Source organism: Trichomycterus rosablanca, chromosome 24, assembly GCF_030014385.1.
Source record: "Trichomycterus rosablanca isolate fTriRos1 chromosome 24, fTriRos1.hap1, whole genome shotgun sequence".
In the NCBI taxonomy this organism is placed as follows: domain Eukaryota; kingdom Metazoa; phylum Chordata; class Actinopteri; order Siluriformes; family Trichomycteridae; genus Trichomycterus; species Trichomycterus rosablanca.
Window position 1 is genome coordinate 4180156 of NC_086011.1, and position 22093 is coordinate 4202248.

Genomic DNA, 22093 nt, shown 5'->3' on the forward strand with positions numbered 1-22093 from the left:
AAACAGACACAAAGGCCCTCGCTTCATTGTTCAGGCATTAAAACCCTACACACATGCACAACGTGTTTGTATCTGAAAGCTCAATCAAGAGTCCAACAAGCTGAATTTAAATCACAGTGTGTTTTATATCAGACCCCTGTATCAAAAAAAAAAAAAAAAAAAAAACATTGTTAGACTCCTAATCTCTTGATATCCAGGCTCTGTGTTAATAATACACATCTGCTTTCTCAAATATCAAAGTGATTTTAATATGAACTGAGCTTTTATATTAAAATCATGTTTTTTTTAATGTGTTTATCTTTACACTTACTGTTGAATTCCAAACGCCTCAGGACATTAAGCTAGAAATATTCACTGAATAGATTTTTCCAAGTCTCACAGTTTCACAGTTTTTATTGTATTTCATTTATTCATCTGTTTATCACAGTTACCTCTGTTTTGTTGGAAACATTTTGGCCCCAAACCTTCTAGATGAGTCCTGGTGATTCTTACCTTTCTTTGATTTTTTTTTTTTTTACAACTTTGCAGACAGTAAAGCGATTGTGGATGGAAACCTAAAGCTGATTCTGGGGATGGTATGGACCCTCATTCTTCACTACTCCATCTCTATGCCTGTGTGGGAGGAAGATGAGGATGAAGAATCGAAGAAGGCAACTCCCAAACAGAGGCTGCTGGGCTGGATCCAGAACAAAGTGCCAGACCTGCCCATCAATAACTTTAGTCAGGACTGGAGAAATGGCAAAGCACTGGGAGCACTGGTGGACAGCTGCGCACCGGGTCAGTGTCAGATTAAGAGATGCTTGTGTAGAGATCAGTCCACTTAAAACAGTTTAGATGCATAATAAACTGTCGTTGACTTTGTAACTGTGTGTGACAGGTTTATGTCCTGACTGGGAGACCTGGGATCCTGTAAAACCAGTAGAAAATGCTACAGAAGCCATGCAGCTGGCTGATGACTGGCTTGGAATCCCACAGGTGAGCAGCACCTTTTAAGTATTTGTTTCTGTGGCTCAGATATATAAGATTGCCTGCAGTCTGGACTGTAAGATGTAGATTAGATTTAAAAGCACAAGTGACTCTTTGACTGATCATTTAATTCATGCTCCTTTGATACCAGAAATAAATGGTGACAAAACACAAACATGCAGGTTATTCTTTAATTTATAATATAAAAATATACAGAACTAAAAAAATGTAAAGTCACTGGACGTTGCCCTTTAAAAATAGCTTTTTTATTGGTTGAAAGCTAATATTTATGTACTTTTAGGACCATAGACAACATAAACAACCAGACATGTGGGATGTGGAGCCCAGTACACTGACCTGTCAACAGCCCAGACATTTTACTGGTGCCATGAATCAGTACAAATGCAACTTTGCTTCTGATAATTTCATAAGCTTTGGACTCTTGTGATTAGTAGGGCTGAAATGTGCTTTGACTTGCCCTGGTGTGTAAAAAATAAGCATCAGTTTTAATCAGACTGGACTCATAATTCAGTGTTAACATTAGTGTATGGTGTGTTTGTGTGGATTGTATTGACTCTCATGATCTGGGTGTCAAAATGAACTTTGTCCTCAAAAGGTGTGACCTGTCACTGTATATAAAAGTAATAATTATTTCTTATTGATTAGTCTACAGTGTAAACAGTACAGATTTGTATTTGTTTAAGAGGAGAGTTTTGAGTCACTTATTGCGCACCACACCCAAATCACACCTTTTCAAACAACGAAGTACGGATCTAACTGAATACACCCATCAGCTGGACTTTGGCTGGGTTATCGGAACGTAAGATAGTTGTAGTCATACAAACTAAAGTCTCTCTAGCAACTAGACATAAATATTTCTGTAATTTGTATTTACTGTGAACTGTACTAAGAGTTCAAATGGACCTACTATGCTTATTAATTGAGAAACTCAGAAACTTACAAACTAACATTTTGCATGTGGGTTATCACAATGTAACCAGTAATTTTTGTATTAACCTGTGTTGGCACTGTTTATTAATCTAACATTGAGGACACTTCTTTGAGTGGGATAAACTGATGTAGGCTAAATGATTGGTCTCTAGTAAGATGCGCATTTGACTGTGAGTTGTTAACCAAATCCAATTTAAAATGGCTCGTCCTCTCAGTGTATTTACAATTTTTAAATGTACTGCACAGCCTGCACAACTTGATCATGATGAAGCACGATATGTCTTCTTGGTATGTGTTTTAATAATATGTGGTATTTGAGTTTTAGCCAAACGTTGGAAGCACAGAAAATATTTGCACAATTTTTACATTAAATAACATGTTTGCTTATGAAAGTGGAACATTTCTATCACACAGATGTTTAAAATCATTGGTTTGCTTGTGACATTTGATATTAACAGCATGAATCCTCTCCTCCTGTAGGTGATTGCTCCTGAAGAGATCATTGACCCAAGTGTGGACGAGCAGTCGATCATGACGTACCTCTCGCAGTTTCCCAAGGCCAAGCTCAAACCCGGAGCTCCTCTTAAACCTAAACTCAATCCTAAAAAGGCCCGTGCTTATGGCCCAGGTAGGAAGTGTTCATGTGTGTTTAAAAGGGATCCTAGAAAGATTTTTTTATTGAACGTGGTGTGTTTTCATGAATTGTTAACTGATTATGATTCTTATATTTTTGGGGTATGTAGTCTTTTGAATTCAAAGCCATTGTTCATTGGCTGTTGCTTAACAGTTCAACCAGAGGTCTTATAGCAAGCTGCTAATGTGTGTTTTTACTTATTTGCACCTATATACTGTTTGCAAAGTTTACATCTTCATGTTAATCTTGCTGTATACACTAGCAATCGGTTACTTACTTATTTTTCTGTGTGTGTGTAGGTAAATAAAGGTCATTTTGTTATGTTACTGCATGCTACAATATAAATCTGGTACAGATGTGTGAGATTTCCTACCTGGTTGATGGCTGAGTTTCCTTCATCATACTCAGACGCTGTTGTCTTGTACAGCAGTTGATTCACACACACCCGCCATGTTAAAATGTCCCTGTTAAATTAGCCACGACTGAATGATTCGCACTGAGACGTGATGAATATTAGAAAGGTCAGGTCGATGTTTTTGGATGTGCAGGGTACCTTCTCAGTAGAGGAATAATTCAGGATAATTTACACTGCACAATGAATATGAATCATGTTAATGTTAGATTACCAAAGAGACTTGTGGGCCAGAACTGCTGGATTGTATCAGTTAAGCTTGTATGATTGGTCTTTTAAACATTAGACATTACAAATAGATCCTGCCTAGCAAGATTAGTGTTTTTAATCAACTTATCTCCTCCAATTTTTCAACCAAATGTAAATATTAATACAAAAAATACATGGCATAATTGTGCTTTTCTTAATAGTTGGTTTGGCATTTTTAGCGCTACAATGAGGCATTACATTGAGTGCAGTGTTATGACAGGACTTGGAAGGACTCAGAGGATGATGACCAAGAATAAGCTGAATTGACGTCATGTCACGGATTGTATTATCAGGGGCTAGTCTAATACACACAATGTGAGACAGAGGGCACTGGAAAAAGCTGATCCATCTGTGCAGCCAACCATCACAAAGCAATGACGAAGTAGTGACGTGGCATGATTGCTAATGTGTATAAATCATGCAGCCATGCAATCTTAATTGACAAACATGGGTGGTACTGAGAGCTCTTTGACTTAACAGAAATATGATGAACTGACTTGTTGGAAAGGTGTCGGCCTGAGTGCTGTTATTGTACAGTGGGTATGTTTACCAGCTAAACAATCACTCTTAAAGTGGTAGGTATGTGACTAAGGAGGCTGTGCTCCTTTAACTTTGCTTCCTCCAGATCCTAAACCGCTGTTACATAGTGAGGTGATGGATCTTTTAAGGACACTGCAGATCAGACACAGAGACAGGACCTGGCAAAATCACATTGTCTCATAGTTTATGCATTTACTACGTCCAGAAAATGTTCCCAATCCTTCATATTTCTGTTTGTTTCTGAATGTGGTTTCGTGTTGCACATCCACAGTTCTGTCCATGTTCTTCACATCATGAATGTTAATGAGCCATTATGAGGTACACTGGAGCTAAATAGACAACAATAATACTGTGTTTGATTAGTCACTTGTTACCTGGTTAACCCTAACAGTCAAATGTGTAATTTAGATTTTTGGTGTACCAGCCCATTACTTCCTCGAAAAGGCAATAATACCAAATGTGGTAGATTTAAGGTCAACAGTGTATACAGTGCAAAACTAATCTGCAAATGCTAACCATACACCCACTTATCATGCACTCATTATGAATGTATAGTTTTTCATATGCAGTGAAATGATCCTTTGACTAACATTAGGCTGCTTGTCTCTTTGTCGGGTAGGTATCGAGCCAGTGGGCAACAGAGTGATGAAGCCTGCAGTGTTCACTGTGGATACATTCAGTGCAGGACAGGGTCAGGTCACTGTCTACATTGAGGATCCTGAGGGCATGAGGGAGGAGGTCAAGGCTGTGCTCAATGAAGGCAAAAAGACCTACAGCGTGACGTATGTTCCTCAAGTAATGGGACCCCACAAGGTGAGCTGAAGTAGACCTGGACTGCTTTTCTTTGATGAATTTTTTTCTGGTTATATAAATTGGTGTATTTGTCAAAATCCACCATCTGCCCTTTTGCATTTACATTTACATTTTCGGCATTTAGCAGACGCTTTTATCCAAAGCGACTTACAGTATTGTGACAGTATACAGTCTGAGCAATTGAGGGTTAAGGGTCTTGCTCAAGGGCCCAACAGCGGCAACCTGGCAGTGGTGGGGCTTGAACCGGCAATCTTTTGTTTACTAGTCCAGTACCTTAACCGCTAGGCTACAACTGCCTTTTGGGAGGTGGGAGAAACTGTAGGAAAACCCGGGCAGACACAAAACATTCAAAATGCCTCACAGACTGACTTGAGACGTCAGCCTGTGCAGATCTGGTCTCGCCTCTGGTCATTTACACTAAATTACTCTGAGGTGTTAGAACAAGTAATTTGACTAATGTGTTCTGCCCTTTTATCCAGTGTTTATGGGTGTCATGGACTCACTTTGATTTGGATAAAATGATGCAGTTACTAATAAATGAATGCAGGACAGATATGACAACCCTTAGGTGTAACAAAGCTTTTTTAAGTCATAAACAATATAATGAGTGTATTGTAAACTTGGACCTGATTGGCTAGTGTTTCCCACCCATTATCATTGTTCAGATTGGTAGAAGTGGTTTGATTGCTTTGAATTTATTTAATAAATATTCAACAGACGTGTTTTTGGCTTTTTATTCACCTTTATCTTCTGATGCAGAATACATTACGGTAATAAAATAGTGTATCCAGACAGTGTTGACATGGAGTATTTGAAGAGCATTGAGGAAGAGTTGACGTCTGCTTTGTCTCTGCAGGTGACTGTCCTTTTTGCTGGCCAGCAAATTCCCAAAAGTCCCTTTGAGGTGAATGTGGATAAGGCTCAGGGTGATCCCACCAAGGTCACAGCTAAAGGACCTGGACTTGAGCCGACAGGCAACATTGCCAGCAAACCAACCTACTTTGACATCTACACTGCAGGTCTGTAGATACATCATGTTTAACTTTTCTAGACAGACATTTTTCAGTCCTGTACGGAGTTTTGTTGTTTACTTCCATGACTGTCTGGCCAATTAGCTGTTCCCAGTTTGTTGTGTCATTCACTAACTGGTTGTTAACTGTATATTATACACTTGTATATGTACAACATGCAACGTTAGGTTATAGAGCCAAGAGCTCTTAAATTTGTCTTCACATGGACTAACGCTAGCTAACGCATGACGCGGTAGGGTGTTGGACAGGAAGTGTGAATCATCTCTGATTTCTGCAGGGTGAACGAATACCTCTGGTGGTCTGTTTTCACCCTCCCATCATTGTTTGAATGTACTTTCTTAATATATTTAGCTATAACTTTGTGTTTTATTACAAATAGGTGCTGGTGTGGGTGAGGTGACTGCAGTGGTTAAAGATCCCCAGGGCAATACAATTCAGTCCATCGTGGAGGACAAGGGCGACAGTGTCTTTCGCTGCACATATAAACCTGTTCAAGCTGGTTCACACACAATCAACATCATGTTTGGAGGCATCGCCATACCAAAGAGTCCATACAGCGTCACCATCGGCCCAGGTGAGACATGTGAAGCTTTGCAGCCTTACTAGCTACTTGTCAAAACCATAAAGCACATCTTTTGTTGAAAATTTTCTTTAATGGTATATATAAAGAAAACTGTTCACTGTAATCACATAATTTTGTGATCCTTTAATTACCTGGAATATTGCATTATTTATAGGTGCCCTGTCCATCCAGTTTAGACACTATATCTACTATCTATCTTATCAGCAGTATTGGTATGTTCTGCTTGAATAGCTGAGAGTGTGTGGTTTGTAGTTAAAGCACAGGGCAAAATGTTTACTGCGGCTATAAAACTAAACACAACCACAGTTGGGCAGCCGCACATTTGGTCAAATGTGTTTAAAAGCAAGCCAGTTTATTTTTCCACCTTCATCTTTTAGCTCGCTGTGTAACCCAGTGAGCAGAAAAGCTGGATTGTTTCATCTGCTTGTTTTAAGTGCATGGTTTAAAGTACCCCTAGACATCAGTCTTTTTTTTTATCGTTTATGCAAAATCTTTTGTAAAGAACGTATACTAATCATATAATTAGATATTGCAACATAATGTCCTTATCATTAAGGATTATGTCTCATGATCGTATACTGTGTTGCGTGTGTGAACTGTGAACCCGTCCAGCATAGGGGTTGATTGCTGTTGTGTGCTGGCGAGCTGATCTGAAAGCTTGTAAAACACCAAATTCTTTTTCACTGAGAGAGTTTTTCCAAACCAGCACACAGTTCAGTCTTAAAGACCAAACCCCATGTAATTATTTCCCCAAATAAAAACGAAGCATTTTTCAATAGTTGCTATTAATAATCAAACGGGAGACCCTGTTCTCAGAGATAGTAAATAATAACTCATGATTTCTCTGTATCTGTAAAGTCCACCTCACAAACTCTGAGTCATCATTTATTAGTGGGTTATACCTAAAAATCTAACTAAACTGTGGATTAACTTTTCAGCATAAAGTCTGGGGTTAAGCTGTAATGGGACTGTGAAGGATGTTTATGAAGTGATTGTAGGAACCGTATCGGTAGCTTCATGATTTGTCCTGTGGGTCCATCTCAAATAAATGAAAAGTTCACTTTCACTGTTATGTTCAAGAAGTCATTACGTCCATACAGTTACTGCACCAGTTCTGTTTTGGAAGGGTTTTTTTTTTTAAATAAAGGGCCACCCCTAAGCATGGGTTATGTTATAAGTTGATAACAGAACTGTAAACATATAAACATGGTTATGTGGGCGGCACCGCAGTCCATTTCACTCAGTTCCCCAGAGTTTTGAACACGCCTTTGCTATATGTAATTATAAACAGACTGAAGCAGATTTACGGTAAATGGACTGTTGGCTGATGTGACATTAGATGCACTCATACCCAGCTGTGTGTTTGGGCTTGGTGTCTTTCTTGTGCCGAGGAACGTGACATCATAACTCTTATCCCAGAGGTCACACAGCATCACCTTTAAGTCGAGATAAATGCTGTGGAACTAGTGTGTAATTCTTTTGTATTATCTGCTGGAGGAATGTGTGGTACAAGTGATGCACAGTTTAAAAAACTGTTGAACAGTAAAACAAATACAGTTATTGCAGAGATTTTAGGTTCTCCATATACAGACATGAAGTGGAGGTTTTTTATACCTGGTTTCAGCACTGACTGGTTTTAATGTATTCACAGCTACTGTAGCCAGATACTGTGTACACATCCTCCTGCCTGTGCAAATCTCTCATGCTGTAAAAAAAAGAAAATATGCTAGAAAAGTGTCATTAACTTTTAGAATTGATGTGAAGGCTTTTCCTTTGGCTTTTTAACATATCAGAAATATTTATTGTTTTTGGATTGTTTTTAGGTCTTTACTAAGCAATTTTAGTAGTACTAGGCAATTTTTTTTAAGGTTGGGTAAAATGTTTATTAATTTCTGTTAACTGACCCTAAAATAACAGTAGAGTAACTAATAAAAGTAAAAAATGATGTCGATGTGTTCTAGCATCCACCCCTGGTGCTTGCCGAGCAACGGGCCGAGGTCTGCAGCCAAGAGGAGTACGTGTACTCCAAGTGGCCGACTTCAAAGTGGACACGAGAAATGCTGGAAGTGGTGACCTGAAGGTCACAGTGAAGGGTCCCAGTAAGTAAATTAGCTCTCTTAATATGTGTGTTTCTAATATATGTGTTTTACTTCTAATGCCTCAGCATCTTAAATCAAATTAAATAGAGCCGCCAATAAAGCCTAGTCAAGCGCAGGACTCATGTAACGGTTTTAGCTGCTACTTTGCTTGGCCTTGGGCTGAGAGTTCAGTGAGATTTCAGAAAGAACCATGGGTCTGAGTCATGAGGACAGGGCAGGGTGGAGGTTTTCTAATCGCTGCCAGGCTCCTAATCCCACTTGGCGTTATTCTAGCAAAGTCAGCAGGCTTGATGCTAGGCTTCCGTTCCAATATGGGGTCTAATCCTAAATAATGCATAATAAGTCTTTATTGATCAAAATAAGTTTCCCAGCAATTTGGTTAAAATGTCCTCACACAACAAACCAGACCAGTGAGTTTTTAATGCATTTTTGTATGTTTCGTGCTGCTGTGATACATTTTGAGAATGAAGGGCTGTTTTAGCGTTGTGGTGTTACTTTGCCGTCTGACACTAAACAGAAATGAATATGATGACTCACTGTTAAAGCACTTTCATTTGAATGGTAGTGAGCAACTGTTTGTTTTTGCTTTAGGCTACTAGCACTTTATAAACATTACACTGTATAAACGTTCCTCTCTAACATGCCAGTACATTATAGTTAAAAAATACACTTTTTTAATGTGTTTTGGTGTTTTAAGAATTTCAACAGCTGTTTTTTTTCTGTGACTAAAATACTTTTCAAAACTTTCAAGACCATTAAATAAAGTTGAAGAATGAAAATAGTAGGTTAAGTCTGATCTGTGAGAGTCAGACCTTGATGGCTGTGAATAGAATTGCTCTGTATTCAGTATATGTATATCTCTTGTAGAAGGCCTGGAGGAGCAGGTGAAGCTGAAGGAAGCGATGGATGGTGTGTATGCGTACGAGTATTACCCGAATGCACAGGGCAAGTACACAGTGAGCATTACATGGGCTGGCCAGCACATTCCCAAGAGGTGAGTATCTGTGTATGGGGCACTGCGTTCTGCACAAACCTAATGAGCTTTTTAACTGGTTGTGTACCCACCAGCATTGCAATATTAACAGTTACCAAGGGGGACATACTTATTTATGACGAGGTAACTTGTGACTAAGTATTGCTACTTGTTCAGGGAACCAGTGAACCTTTTTTTGAGAATTGGTTGACATTTTCATCAGTACAGACCAAGTTATCTACACTAGATGTAAAATAGGCCATTCCAGATTGACATACGAACACTTAATACTAAGAGAAGAACCCAAAATTTGAGATGAATGTCAGATACCAATTATCATAAAACACATCCTGAATGAATGCCCAAAGTACATCAGAGAAAGACAAAGACTACATAAGTCCAATACATGAAAATAAGTCCTCACCCAACATAATACAAAAATAATCCTAAAATTCCTCAATAATATAAGACTGAAAATATATTTATAATACAACTCTTATAAAACTAGCATAAAACACTGATTCCTGCCGTAAGTATCACAAATGTGATATGACTTTATAAAAACAAAAATTTTTATCAGAAAGGGTGATTACTGAGAATTATAGACATACTGGGTTAAGGCATAGTGGGTTAAGCAGGTAGTGTGGCTACTATTGATAGATTAAGGTTGTATCTACGCCCAAATCAAATACTTGTGTTAATCTTACGACTCTTAGAACTCCTTCATGACCTGCACTCACGTCATAGCTCTGTAGCAGTGTACTTGTAGTGTCTGTGGTAGGGCGAGGGAGGAAGGAAGAAGCATGACATTACATCATCCCTTCCACTGTGTGTGGGTCTGATTCTGTAGAAACAGCCCCACAGGGATCTACCACATACTCAATCAGGTGAACATGTGGGCCTGTGTGTCCTATGGTTCTAATAAAGCTGGAGTGTCCTGAACATGTGGATTAATAAAACAAAAGAAAGATTGTTCTGCAGTAATGTGTAGCAGTTTACGTTTCGTGTGATTTATTTGAATGTCCGATTCTTTTATGTTACATTCACTGAAATTCCAATAAATACGAGCTTTCATTCATCAGACCTTAAAATTGTCCATTAGTTCATTAAATGAGCATTAAACACCCTTGGTGATAAAACTTGTGTGTGCATGTATTTGTGTGTGTGTGTCTACGTTTTTGTGTCTGCCTTTCAGCCTGTGTGTCTGCCTTTCTGTCTTTGTTTATCTGTCTTTGTGTATGTGTGTGGTCCAGGTCAGCAGACTGGTATTTACTCACAGATCCACAGGCTCTGACTGTAACCACTGCCCCACATGAGCATGATGAAATCTTTCAGTCAGGGAGAGACTGGTATGAGGTGGTGGTGATGGTGTGGGGTTACAATCAGCCTCTGTTCACCTGCACCTGTCTCACTTTCACACCAGTTTACTTACAGCCCTGTAGCTCACTTATCATGAGCATGTTAAACATTCACCCAGTCGTGATGCCCTCCTCCACAGTCCATCTGCCGGGGTGTTTTCAACAGTGTTCTGGAAAATGTGATGCCTGTTTTCCAACGACACATTGAAAACAAGAACTAACCTATATGGGAAACAAAAGACCTTGATCATTTAAAGGTCTGAAAGATGTTATACTGAGTATATATCTTATGTTACTGGATCATTTTCTATTTCAGCTATAACTTGAGCCAGGACAGTAAAGGTGGCAGCCTCAACATGTTGTAGATTAGCAGCATGCCAGTACACAATGTTAATGACTATTTAGCCCTTTGTCCAGAGATGATACATGCTGACGTGATGGGACCCGCTCTCACTCAATGTGTTGCACAATATGCTGTGAGAACCGAGGTGTATTCAAAATGTCTATGAAATATGTATGTTAATACCTGGAAACGTGCCTCAGGATACTTTAGTGCATGTTCCTGCAGCTCTGATCCCAACAGTAGTTATTAAAACCTGGACGTTTTCTAATGTGAGGTCGTCTCAGTTATATTGATCTGCGTTTGATTTTGGTATTAATAGTTTACACATTCAGTTACAACACTAATGTGGAACAGTAAATCTTAACATATGCTAATTGATGGAGCTTTATTGTTGCAGCCAGTAAAGTGAATCTGCTTTTTGACCAATCAGTGATAAATCTGATAAAATGCAGAGAACTCCCTACGACCATTCAGTCACTACAAATGTGCCTTCATTTTCTGGGTTCTGTGATGCATACCTGCAGTGAGAACATGTCTACAGGTCTTTGAAAATATTCTACACCGGATCACGTTCAAATAACGTTATGCATGAGATCAGTATAAGATGGCATAGCTTGTATGGGTTAAGATTTTTGACTTTGTCTTTTCTCTTTTTAGTCCCTTTGAGGTTCAGATTGGGCCTGAAGCCGGACCGCAGAAGATCAGAGCGTGGGGCCCTGGCCTGGAGGGAGGCATTGTGGGAAAGTCTGCTGACTTTGTGGTCGAGTCTATCGGCACTGACGTTGGAGTGCTGGGTAAGTTTTTAGCCCCTTCTCCTGTCTCTGACCAGTTTGTAGAAACTTTAGCTTTTGAGTGGCCCACTGAAACAGTGTTTGGACATTGTGTTTAAATACATAGCATTAAGTTTTAAAGTTAATTTCTCTGTTATATTTAATTATTTCAATTGCTTCAAAAGTCAGCAGTTTTAAAGGGCTTTTTATATAAATGTATTATGTGTCCTGTGCAGGCTTTGCCATCGAGGGTCCATCTCAGGCCCGGATTGAGTGTGAGGATCAAAACGATGGCTCGTGTGATGTGAAGTATTGGCCCACAGAGTCTGGAGAGTACGCCGTCCATGTTATGTGTGATGATGAGGACATTAAAGACAGTCCCTTCATGGCTTATATAGTCCCTGACGATAAAGCCAACGACTCGGACCAGGTATGAGGCTTTAGTGGGACATGCAACGTAGCTTGATGAACTGGGTGTAAAGAGTTGGTGTGTAGCATTATATATGAATGGATGGATGCAGGCAAAAAGAAAATATTCATTAAGATACCGATAACATATTTGAAAACTACACCTTGGTGGGGGTCTAGTGTCGTATTTTTCCATGTGATTTTGACTGAATGGTAGTGATATTAATATATTTTTATTTAGGTGAAAGCTTATGGTCCAGGTCTACAGAAGACTGGCGTCATCATCAATAAGCCTGCCGAATTCACAGTGGAGGCTAAAGATGCTGGAATGGGAGCCCTGAAAATCACTGCACAGGTAAGTGATTGCATTCAAAAGACATGTGAGGGGAAACTATCTACATTCAGTTAGTTATATATTAATAACAAAAATTTTCAGAATATTAGCGCTGCTTTTCTGCACAGTGACGTTTAGAAGCCATTTACCAATTACCCGCTACTAAAAGCATTTATTTTGTAACTTATACCTTTCGGGCCGCTAGCCTGTCTTAACTTGTCCTTTGAATCAGGATTCAAGGAAGATGAGCATCATGGCTTTTGTCTGTATTGGCACCCACTTAGAATGGAACAATCATAATTAGTACTAGTGTACTTTGTATTTTTTATTTTTATATTCTTGAAAGCTGCTGTAACACTGCAAATCCCCCCCGTGGGATAATAAAAGGCTATCTTATCTTATCTTATCTTACTACACAGGGTATAACACAATGTTCTCTAACACAGTGCACCAAAAGAACACCAAAATACAGATAGATCAGATAGTCATTTTCCCATCAGACAGTACTGTATCAATGTAGCTCATCTTTCTTCCCTTTTCAGAACCTGGACGGTGAGCCGATAGACGTGAAGGTGAAAAATAAAGGCAACGATGTGTACTCCTGCTCTTACACCCCCACCTCAGCCGTCAAACACACTGTAGCTGTGACCTGGGGAGGGGTCAGCGTACCCAACAGCCCTTTCAGGGTAAGCCTGTCTGAGCCCCAGAGCTCCAATCTACCCACTAACACCCCAGCGACTAACCACTCTTCTGACTTCACTAAACTAATGGAGTGTAAGGTGACTGAGGTGAAGGCTAAGCCCACACTGTCCGACATGCTCACACGGGACGTGCTGGTGAAGCCTGATGCCCCTAAACGCAAACCCATCATTATCGTCATCACCTACTTTGAGAAACGTCGCTGTATAATTAGTTCTGTCTGTTAGCTGTCTGTGGCTGCTTCCTTGCATATAGCAATGATATTTACAGTAACTGTATTTCATACTTATACTTTTCATTTCATTCATACTCACTTTTGTTATGCATTTATTTGAACAAATCTTGCTTTGTTTACTAACAGTTCTAAGTATTTCAGTATTTTTTGGTATTTAATGAACAAAAAGTGCCAAGTATTTTAATTCCATTGTATTACTGTGTTTACACATTTCAGTTTTGAGTTATTCCATGGCATTATTTGATTTGCTAATGAAGTTGTACCAAATGAATGTAAACTAGAAGCTGCTAATGACTTCAGTGACTGTAATGTAATTGCTTTGCGAACAACAACGTTTAGATTGACTGAATATTCTGATCTGACTGAATTTTAAAAAAATGTAACGTCTTTTGATTTCTAAGAATGAAGGATTCCAGTGATTCAATCAATGAGACTTTTTATTTTCTTTTGATTAATCACAAGAAGAAATCAGTTTTAGAGTTTGAGAAAGTGTTGATGACTTGACTTGAATAATTGTGACTGAAGTGTTTCCAGATCCTAATAAATTTCAATGCAAGACGTATTCATATTTGCATTGTTTTATTTGTGTTAAGATGGGAGGCAGGGGTGGTTAAAGTAGCAGAAATGAATACTGGAATCATACAAGCCACACTTTCACATTACATCTTATAATTTTAGTCACCCACCTGCATAAGCTGATCATGAGGTGATCACTTATTTTGGAATATTATAGACATCTGCCATCAATAGTGAGAATATATAATAATATTGCATAATAATAATGAATAATCTAATCTTGGTTTTAAAACCCATTTCAGTGGACAATGTTACTTAAATATATTTTAATAATTTATACTGTTGCATTATGGTTGCATCAAGATCAGACTGAATTAAATATACACGTTTTTTTCAATAAATTCTGAGTTTTATCCGTTATAAAACAGGCCACTGATCTGATCAGATACGTAAAAAATGCTTTCCTGCTTTAAAATAATTTAATACTAATATAAATTTTAAAAATAACAAGGGAAATCAACTTTTTTCTCTGTTTAGTCCCCCCCCCCTTGATTTTACTAAAACTTGTCTGAGTTTTGTCTGAGTGTCTTTTGCATTTTTATTTTTTGTTCTTTTGCATCTTTATGGAAGAATAAAGGGAGCTTTAAAAATACTTTAAAAAAAAAAAACGTTTTTGCGTCCTATAATTCAATATTGCAGAAATGAACCTTATATATTTCTTCTTAATAATTATAGAACTCCAGTGCTTATGAATGTTGCCCAGAAAAAAACTCAAATGCAAACAAATTCTCATCAAATGTGTGAATTCCGTTTGCCTAATATTTAAAGGGTGAAGGTTTTAAATGCAAAACTGCCAAAAAAAAGTCACAAAAAGCTCAAAAGTAGTGTTCTCTCACCTATAAAGATTTAGGATTTTCTGTTTTTGTTTTAAAATACAGTGTGAATTCATTGCTTAGTGTAAATATCAGAATGAGTGTCGACATTTTCATTCACTGGTTATTTAATCACTTGTTAAAATGTAATTTAAAACCAATATGACTGAGGTTTTGTTGTTTAGGTTAACGTTGGGAAGGGAAGTCACCCTCACAAAGTAAAAGTGTTCGGTCCAGGGGTGGAGAGAACCGGACTCAAAGCTCACGAGCCCACACACTTCACTGTGGATTGTACAGAAGCTGGAGAAGGCAATACAACCACACATACAACCACACATTCTGTATTTTTATCTTTGTGATTTTTACCATGTTAAATATGTTTGATGTTTCTGTAGGAGATGTCAGTGTGGGTATTAAGTGTGATGCCAACGTGATCAGTGATAAGGAAGAGGATGTTGATTTTGACATCATTCCTAATGCCAACGACACAATCACTGTGAAGTACGTTCCACCAGGAGCTGGACGCCTCACCATCAAAGTCCTGTTCACTGATCAAGTAAGAAAGTCCAGTGATAGCTTTTGGTGTCTGTTTAGGCTTTAAGAAAAAATTATATCAATATTTTATTTTATTTAGGAAATTCCTTCGAGCCCATTCCGTGTGAAAGTGGATCCTTCACATGATGCTTTCAAAGTTAAGGCAGAGGGGCCAGGACTTGCCCGTGCAGGTCAGTTAATGCTCTCGTGTCCACACTGCATTTTATTCAGTAGTAGATTATTTCATTTACATTCAGATCATTTACTGGGTGACGAGAAATGTTCCCTTTTTTTACCTCAGCTTTTGATTAGATTCTTTTCAGCCACAAGTGAGGCTATGTGCGAGTCGCAGTTCCAATTCCTTTTCTCTTGACAGTCTATTTTTTGCTTAAACTTTTACATTATTTAACATCAGTTGTAAATTCCTTCTTTCTGCAGGAGTGGAGAGTGGAAAGCCCACTCACTTCACAGTTCACACCAAAGGTGCAGGTAAAGCTCCAGTTGATGTACAGTTCTCTGGTCCTAATAAAGAACCCGTCCAAGGCTTTGAGATAATTGACAACTATGATTACTCCTACACCGTCAAGTACACACCTGTCCAACAGGTATCAAATCTATCAAAATCTATAGCTATAATAGAGATTTAGTTTTAAGAGTTAAACTGTTTAAAGTTCTTCACCACATGTTTGATTTTCTGTCTCTACAGGGTGAGATGGTGATCACTGTTACTTTCGGAGGTGATTCCATCTATAAAAGTCCTTTCACTGTTGGAGTGGCAGCACCGTTAGACCTAAGCAAGGTTCAAGTCAATGGCCTGGAAAGCAGTGAGTGCCCTTATGTTTGTCCACTAGTCTGTTTTTGCCGATGTGCCATGTTAGCATGAAAAGGTCTGCTGTTGTATTTAACCGTGCTTGTAAACAGTAAAAAGCTTAGACATTAAATATGTTTACATTTACTTATTTAGCCTCCTATTAAAACTCTATCAGTTTGAAAAAAAACTGCAATATACTTGTCGAAGTATGATGTGTTGCTATTCCTGGCTCTATTTTAGCTTTAGAAGATTGTAAGCTCAGCACTGATAAATATATGGCATTCATTTCAGCTATTTATTCTTATTTTCAAAGCCTGTTTACCAACAGATGTTGAGTTAAAGCAGGTTTGCAGTAATATGGTCTAGAGACCAAATGAGCAAACCAGAGTTAATGGAGCTCGGAAGGAAATTCTTGTTAGTCCTGTTATACCTCACTATTCATGTTCATCTGGTCATCGTCAAAATACAGATGCAAACCAGCTTTTGCTTAATATTAAAACCAGCTTTTCCTAAGACCCTGGGCATATGTAAAATCCACCTACTTAACTTATTTAAAGTACCTTGTAGGTAGATATTGTGCAACCATAGTGCTTACATAAGCAATCACATAGGCATCACAAAATTACAAACCAAACAATGGTGGCATTCTGAGACACAGGTCTTTAAATTATTAGACATTGCTTGATGTTTAGTTTGATTATTCTAACATCTAACAAGATTATAACATCTGATATTGGAATAGCATGTAATGATCTTTTAAGATTTAGTCTTTTTCCCTTCTCTGTGCAATAAATTGTCATTTAAGTCATTTTTTATATTAAGGGTTTATATAGGAGTGTAAAACTGTGTTTCAGGAGTGGAAGTGGGGCAGGATCAGGATTTTGCTGTGGACACTAAAGGAGCAGGTGGGCAGGGTAAGCTGGAAGCCCGGATCATTGACCCGAGTGGAAAGTCTGTACCCTGTGTGGTGGAGCCTCAACCTGGCAAAGGAGTCAGCCTGGTGAAATATCTCCCAAAAGAGGAGGGAGTCTACTCTGTGGAAATCCTCTATGATGGGAACCCAGTGCCTGGCAGCCCCTTTCCTGTGGAAGCTACGTTACCCCCTGATCCCAGCAAGGTGTTTTCTTTTTAATTTTTTTTAATCATGTTGCAAAGAGTTTTGAGAATTTTTCTCAATTTTCAAGATGACATTTTAAACAAGTGAAATATATTCAGTATTTTAGCTGTTGCAGCTAACACTGTTTGTTTCTTTTCAGGTGAAAGCTTTTGGTCCGGGTCTGAAAGGAGGTTTGGTTGGAAACCCTGCCGAGTTCACTATCAATACCAAGGGAGCTGGTACTGGTGGGCTTGGTCTTACTGTGGAGGGGCCAACTGAAGCTAAAATCGAGTGCTCTGATAACGGGGACGGCACCTGCTCTGTATCTTACCTTCCTACCGAGCCTGGTGAATACCTCGTCAACATCCTGTTTGAGAACGTCCACATTCCTGGCTCTCCCTTCCATGCTGATGTCCAGTACCCATTCGATCCCACTCAAGTGGTGGCATCTGGTTCAGGTCTGAAAAGGGGCAAAGTGGGTGAGATTAGCGTACTAAATGTAGACTGTGCTAAAGCTGGACCTGGTCAGCTGACACTGGAGGCTGTCTCTGACACTGGCTCTAAGGCGAAAACTGAAGTGCTGGATAACAAGGATGGCACTTACACTGTTACCTATGTGCCACTGTCAGCGGGCATGTACACCTTGCTGCTTAAATATGGAGGAAAAACCGTTCCCAACTTCCCTGCTAAAGTAGTGGTGGATCCAGCTGTCGACACCAGCAAAGTGAAGGTGTTTGGACCAGGAGTGGCAAATGAAGGTATGTGTGGGTGTTGTATTAATGGTTTTATTAGAGTTAGATATTTTTTTTTATAGTCAGATCAGTGATATTAAAGTAAACAAAAAGTGCAGGAGTGTTGTATGTAAATTGTAAGCCCTGGAGTATATACATGTTTTAATGTTTTCCTGGTTCCCATGGCATCTTAGTGCTTGTTTAGATGCCTCATGGTTTACTTAATCTTTTTTTTGTTATAAAGACATGTCAGAACGTAGCCATTATCCTTTGAGTTCAGCTTAGTATGATGCCAGTTTTTTTGAAAGATGATATGTTTTTCAGAAAGCTACTTTCTTTTGTGTAAGTGTACTTATTCCACTTCATTATTTGGCTTAGTTTCATACTTTTGTTCTCCTTTAGGTGTCTTCAGGGAGGCCACCACTGACTTCACAGTGGATGCTCGACCTTTAACCAAAACGGGAGGAAAGCACATTAAAGCTCAGATTAAAAACCCATCAGGTTCTTCCACTGATTGTGCCATCGCTGATCAGGGTGATGGCACCTACAAAGTGGAGTACACGCCGTTTGAGAAAGGTACGTTACAAAACAATGTTGCTGTTCAGAACAGTTTAAGTTCTAATAAATTTAGTGAATATTTTTGGAATGATAACATTATTGTTTAATGCTACTTGTAGGTGCTCATGCAGTGGAGGTGCTGTACGATGAGACGCCTGTACCAAAAAGCCCATTCCAGGTGGTAGTGGGTGACGGTTGTGATCCCACTCGAGTAGTGGCCAAAGGTCCTGGATTGGAGGAAGCTCTAACTGATAAGCCTAATAAGTTCTCGATCATCACCAGGTTTGTCATCTTGGATCTAAAACAGTAAAACATTGAAGTAAAAGGCCGTCCTAAAATCTTTTCTAAAGCTCTATAGGTTGCTTACTATAATTACTATATTTGTAAGGTGACAGGTGTACACACCACTGGTAGTAGTCTAGCATAATCAGGGGAAGAAGGGAATTGTGAAGGCGGAGATACATGGGTTAGTTTAGTGTATTTCAATTTTCTATGCCATTTTAGTGTTGGGCATTCAATTATTGTACATATATATGTGGGGGCCAAAATTCTTGCATTTTGCTTGAATTTAATACAATGTTTATTACAAATGTAGAACTTCAAAGCTTTACAACAACTACTTACCAAAGTGTAGGCCATCATAACATTTTCATAGAATTAATTATCTGTTGATCTGTCAGAAACATTGTATTTAAGTGAAATTCAAACTAGAATTATTTTTACTAGTAACCTCAAACTTTTGGCCCCCAATGTGTTCAATAAGCAGTCACTTTGCATTTACTCTGTATCCATACAGTTTTATCGATGTAATTAGTAATTGCCATTTTTTTCCAACTAACCAGAGGAGCAGGTATTGGAGGCCTTGGCATTGCAGTTGAGGGGCCCTCAGAGTCCAAGATGTCTTGCAAAGACAACAAGGATGGCAGTTGCAATGTTGAGTACACTCCTTATGTTCCTGGCGTGTATGATGTAAACATCACATATGGTGGACAGCCCATTCCTGGTACGTAGACTGGACATACATTTTTGTAAGGTCTACAAAACCACATATGGTGTAGCATGTAAATCTAGTGTTACTATAAATAATGTACATAAACACAAGCTAGTGAACTCATCTGAATGAACAGGTGTAAAGGTGAGTTTTCCATGCTGCAAGATCAGCCACCCACCCAAAGTAAAATACAACTCAACAGTCTAGTCAAGTATCAGCATATAGAGCATTTTTGGGATGTGATAAAACAGCTGGCAAATCTGCAACAATTACATGATGCAGTCAATGTCATCATGGACCAAAATCTGAAGGGAATGTTTCCAACACGTTTCCGATGAAGTGGCCAGTGATTGTATGTTGGAGTAATTTGTCTAAAACATTACCAAGTAAATATGGACAGCGGTTAAGACCAGACAATTACCATTATTATGTTTACTGTTACAGAACACTGTACTAGAGTATTTTAAATATTTTTGCTAAATAACAGTGCGTGTTTGGATTCTCATCAGGAAGTCCATTCAAGGTGCCTGTGAAGGACATTGTGGACTCCAGTAAGGTGAAGCTTGCTGGGCCTGGATTGAGTTCAGGTGTGCGTGCTAAAATCCCCCAGTCTTTCACTGTGGACTGCAGCAAGGCTGGCATAGCACCACTTTCTGTAGCTGTAACTGGCCCTAAAGGTAAGACATGCCTAATATTTATTTACTTTCCACCTTTAAAACACACTTTTACATGATCAGAAATAACTTCTACATTGCTGATGTTCTGCAATGACTGTGAAAGAGTCGACATGTAATTTACTTGATCATTATTTCCATTAAGGCGTGGCTGAGCCTGTTGAAATAACAGACAACGGTGATGGCACACACACTGCAGCCTACACACCATCAGTGGAGGGACCCTACTCTGTAGCAGTCAAATATGCTGAAGAAGAGATACCGCGCAGGTACCGTTACCCTGATATTCCACTTCAAATGCTTGTTTAAATACACTGTCACTGGTTTAAAAAAGACTTTTACTGTTTACTGATGTTCTTTTCTAGCCCATTTAAACTGCGAGTCCTGCCCACACATGATGCCAGTAAGGTTTGTGCTAGTGGGCCAGGACTGACCTCAGGTCTTCCGGCCAGCCTGCCTGTCGAGTTCACCATTGATGCCAAAGATGCAGGAGAGGGCCAACTGTCAGTCCAGATTACCGTAAGATTCATACATCACTACTATGCCAATATTTAAGTTTTTTCACTCTAGAGGATGTTTTCTTGTTTTTGCTTTCAAAAAATGAACAGGGCGTTTGACCAAGGAAACTAGAACTTCATTCACAGACTGTAAATTACGGTCTTATACAAATAGGAAATACATTTGACCTGGTATTCTCCCATTTGGAGACTTTCTTATATTTAATCTTTTTTATGGTTCTTTGAGAAATTATCACGATCATTTAATATTAGGATCCATCAGGAAACACTTTCATTTTATTTCATGTGTGCTTGTCTGTCCAAAAGCATGTTTAGAGAAAAGGAAGTCTAGTTAAGGCAGAATGTCGTCCTTTATGCTGTATGAGTAATTTCCTGTAGAAAGATTGGCCTCATACCCATCTTCATTCACTGTCTGGAATGGGATGAGGTTCTGCTATGTAATTATAGACGATTGAAACAAGAACGAGAGCAGCTCTGGCTTGCTTCAGTGAGCTCATCTGTGGACCCCTGTAGTCCATCTTGGCTAGAGGAAGTGTCTGGCTTGTTTCCATATTCTCCTCGCTTCTTTACTCATTTTGGCAGTGTGAGAACAGGCTGCAGACAGGTCTGTACTGAGTTCAAATTTTTTTTTTCAGGACCAAGATGGTAAACCTAAGAAAGCGAGCATTCAGGACAACCAGAATGGGACATACAAGGTATCTTATGTGCCAGATAAAGTTGGCCGGTACACAATTGTTATCAAATATGGAGGTGATGAGATCCCAACCTCTCCCTATAAAGTGCGGGCGACCACCACAGGCGACGCTAGCAAGTGCACAGTCACTGGTGAGTGAACCTCAAATAAATTAAAAGCATCTGTTTAGCCATGACGTTTTGGATTCCTGTATTTATAGTGCACATTTTTCCAAATATCACCAATTTTTCATTTATTAATTTTATAAATTACTTGAACCAATCTTTGGGATTAATACATTTAAAAAGTAGACAAAGAGGAAGTTCCTATTATTGCATTTTTTATAAAGCAAAGTTGCTCAAAATGCAGAAAAATCTGTTTATCTGTATTTAGACTAAAAAACCTTTGTGCCTGATAAATGCTCAGTAGCATTGCAATTCAACATTTTAAACAACTAATATAAGTCGACTAATATTTAGATTTAAAGTTTCTTGGTTTCTATGGTGCATCTTTGATAGTTGAGTGTTTAATGTGAAATCCTTTTTCTAAACAAGGTCTAAAACAGTACGGTTAGTATTCCTAATATATAAATGACTGTTTGGATCATGGGAATGGTTAATAAAACTGCATCATTGCAGTGTGAATCCTGATGGAGGGAGTCTGAATGGCAGGCTTTGGATGTATCAATTAATCATGTTTTAATTAATGTCTGTTTTTAACT

At 38.8% G+C, this 22093-nt stretch overlaps 1 protein-coding gene across 2 annotated transcripts in view; it reads left to right on the forward strand.

The window, feature by feature from the left end:
• flnbl (filamin B, like) overlaps window positions 1-22093 on the forward strand; it is a 62080-nt gene that overhangs the window by 22183 nt on the left and 17804 nt on the right. For both annotated transcript variants that reach the window (XM_062986951.1, XM_062986952.1), the window contains exons 2-27: window positions 529-777; window positions 878-975; window positions 2398-2545; window positions 4372-4565; window positions 5422-5584; window positions 5976-6170; window positions 8141-8278; window positions 9146-9272; window positions 11610-11746; window positions 11959-12152; window positions 12372-12485; window positions 13007-13150; window positions 14972-15095; window positions 15182-15342; window positions 15421-15511; window positions 15759-15925; window positions 16027-16144; window positions 16986-17248; window positions 17388-17985; window positions 18361-18534; window positions 18636-18798; window positions 19359-19519; window positions 20017-20184; window positions 20327-20450; window positions 20547-20700; window positions 21335-21524. In XM_062986951.1, coding sequence (XP_062843021.1) covers window positions 529-777; window positions 878-975; window positions 2398-2545; window positions 4372-4565; window positions 5422-5584; window positions 5976-6170; window positions 8141-8278; window positions 9146-9272; window positions 11610-11746; window positions 11959-12152; window positions 12372-12485; window positions 13007-13150; window positions 14972-15095; window positions 15182-15342; window positions 15421-15511; window positions 15759-15925; window positions 16027-16144; window positions 16986-17248; window positions 17388-17985; window positions 18361-18534; window positions 18636-18798; window positions 19359-19519; window positions 20017-20184; window positions 20327-20450; window positions 20547-20700; window positions 21335-21524 — 4557 coding nt within the window. The remainder of the gene's footprint in view (window positions 1-528; window positions 778-877; window positions 976-2397; window positions 2546-4371; window positions 4566-5421; window positions 5585-5975; window positions 6171-8140; window positions 8279-9145; window positions 9273-11609; window positions 11747-11958; window positions 12153-12371; window positions 12486-13006; window positions 13151-14971; window positions 15096-15181; window positions 15343-15420; window positions 15512-15758; window positions 15926-16026; window positions 16145-16985; window positions 17249-17387; window positions 17986-18360; window positions 18535-18635; window positions 18799-19358; window positions 19520-20016; window positions 20185-20326; window positions 20451-20546; window positions 20701-21334; window positions 21525-22093) is intronic.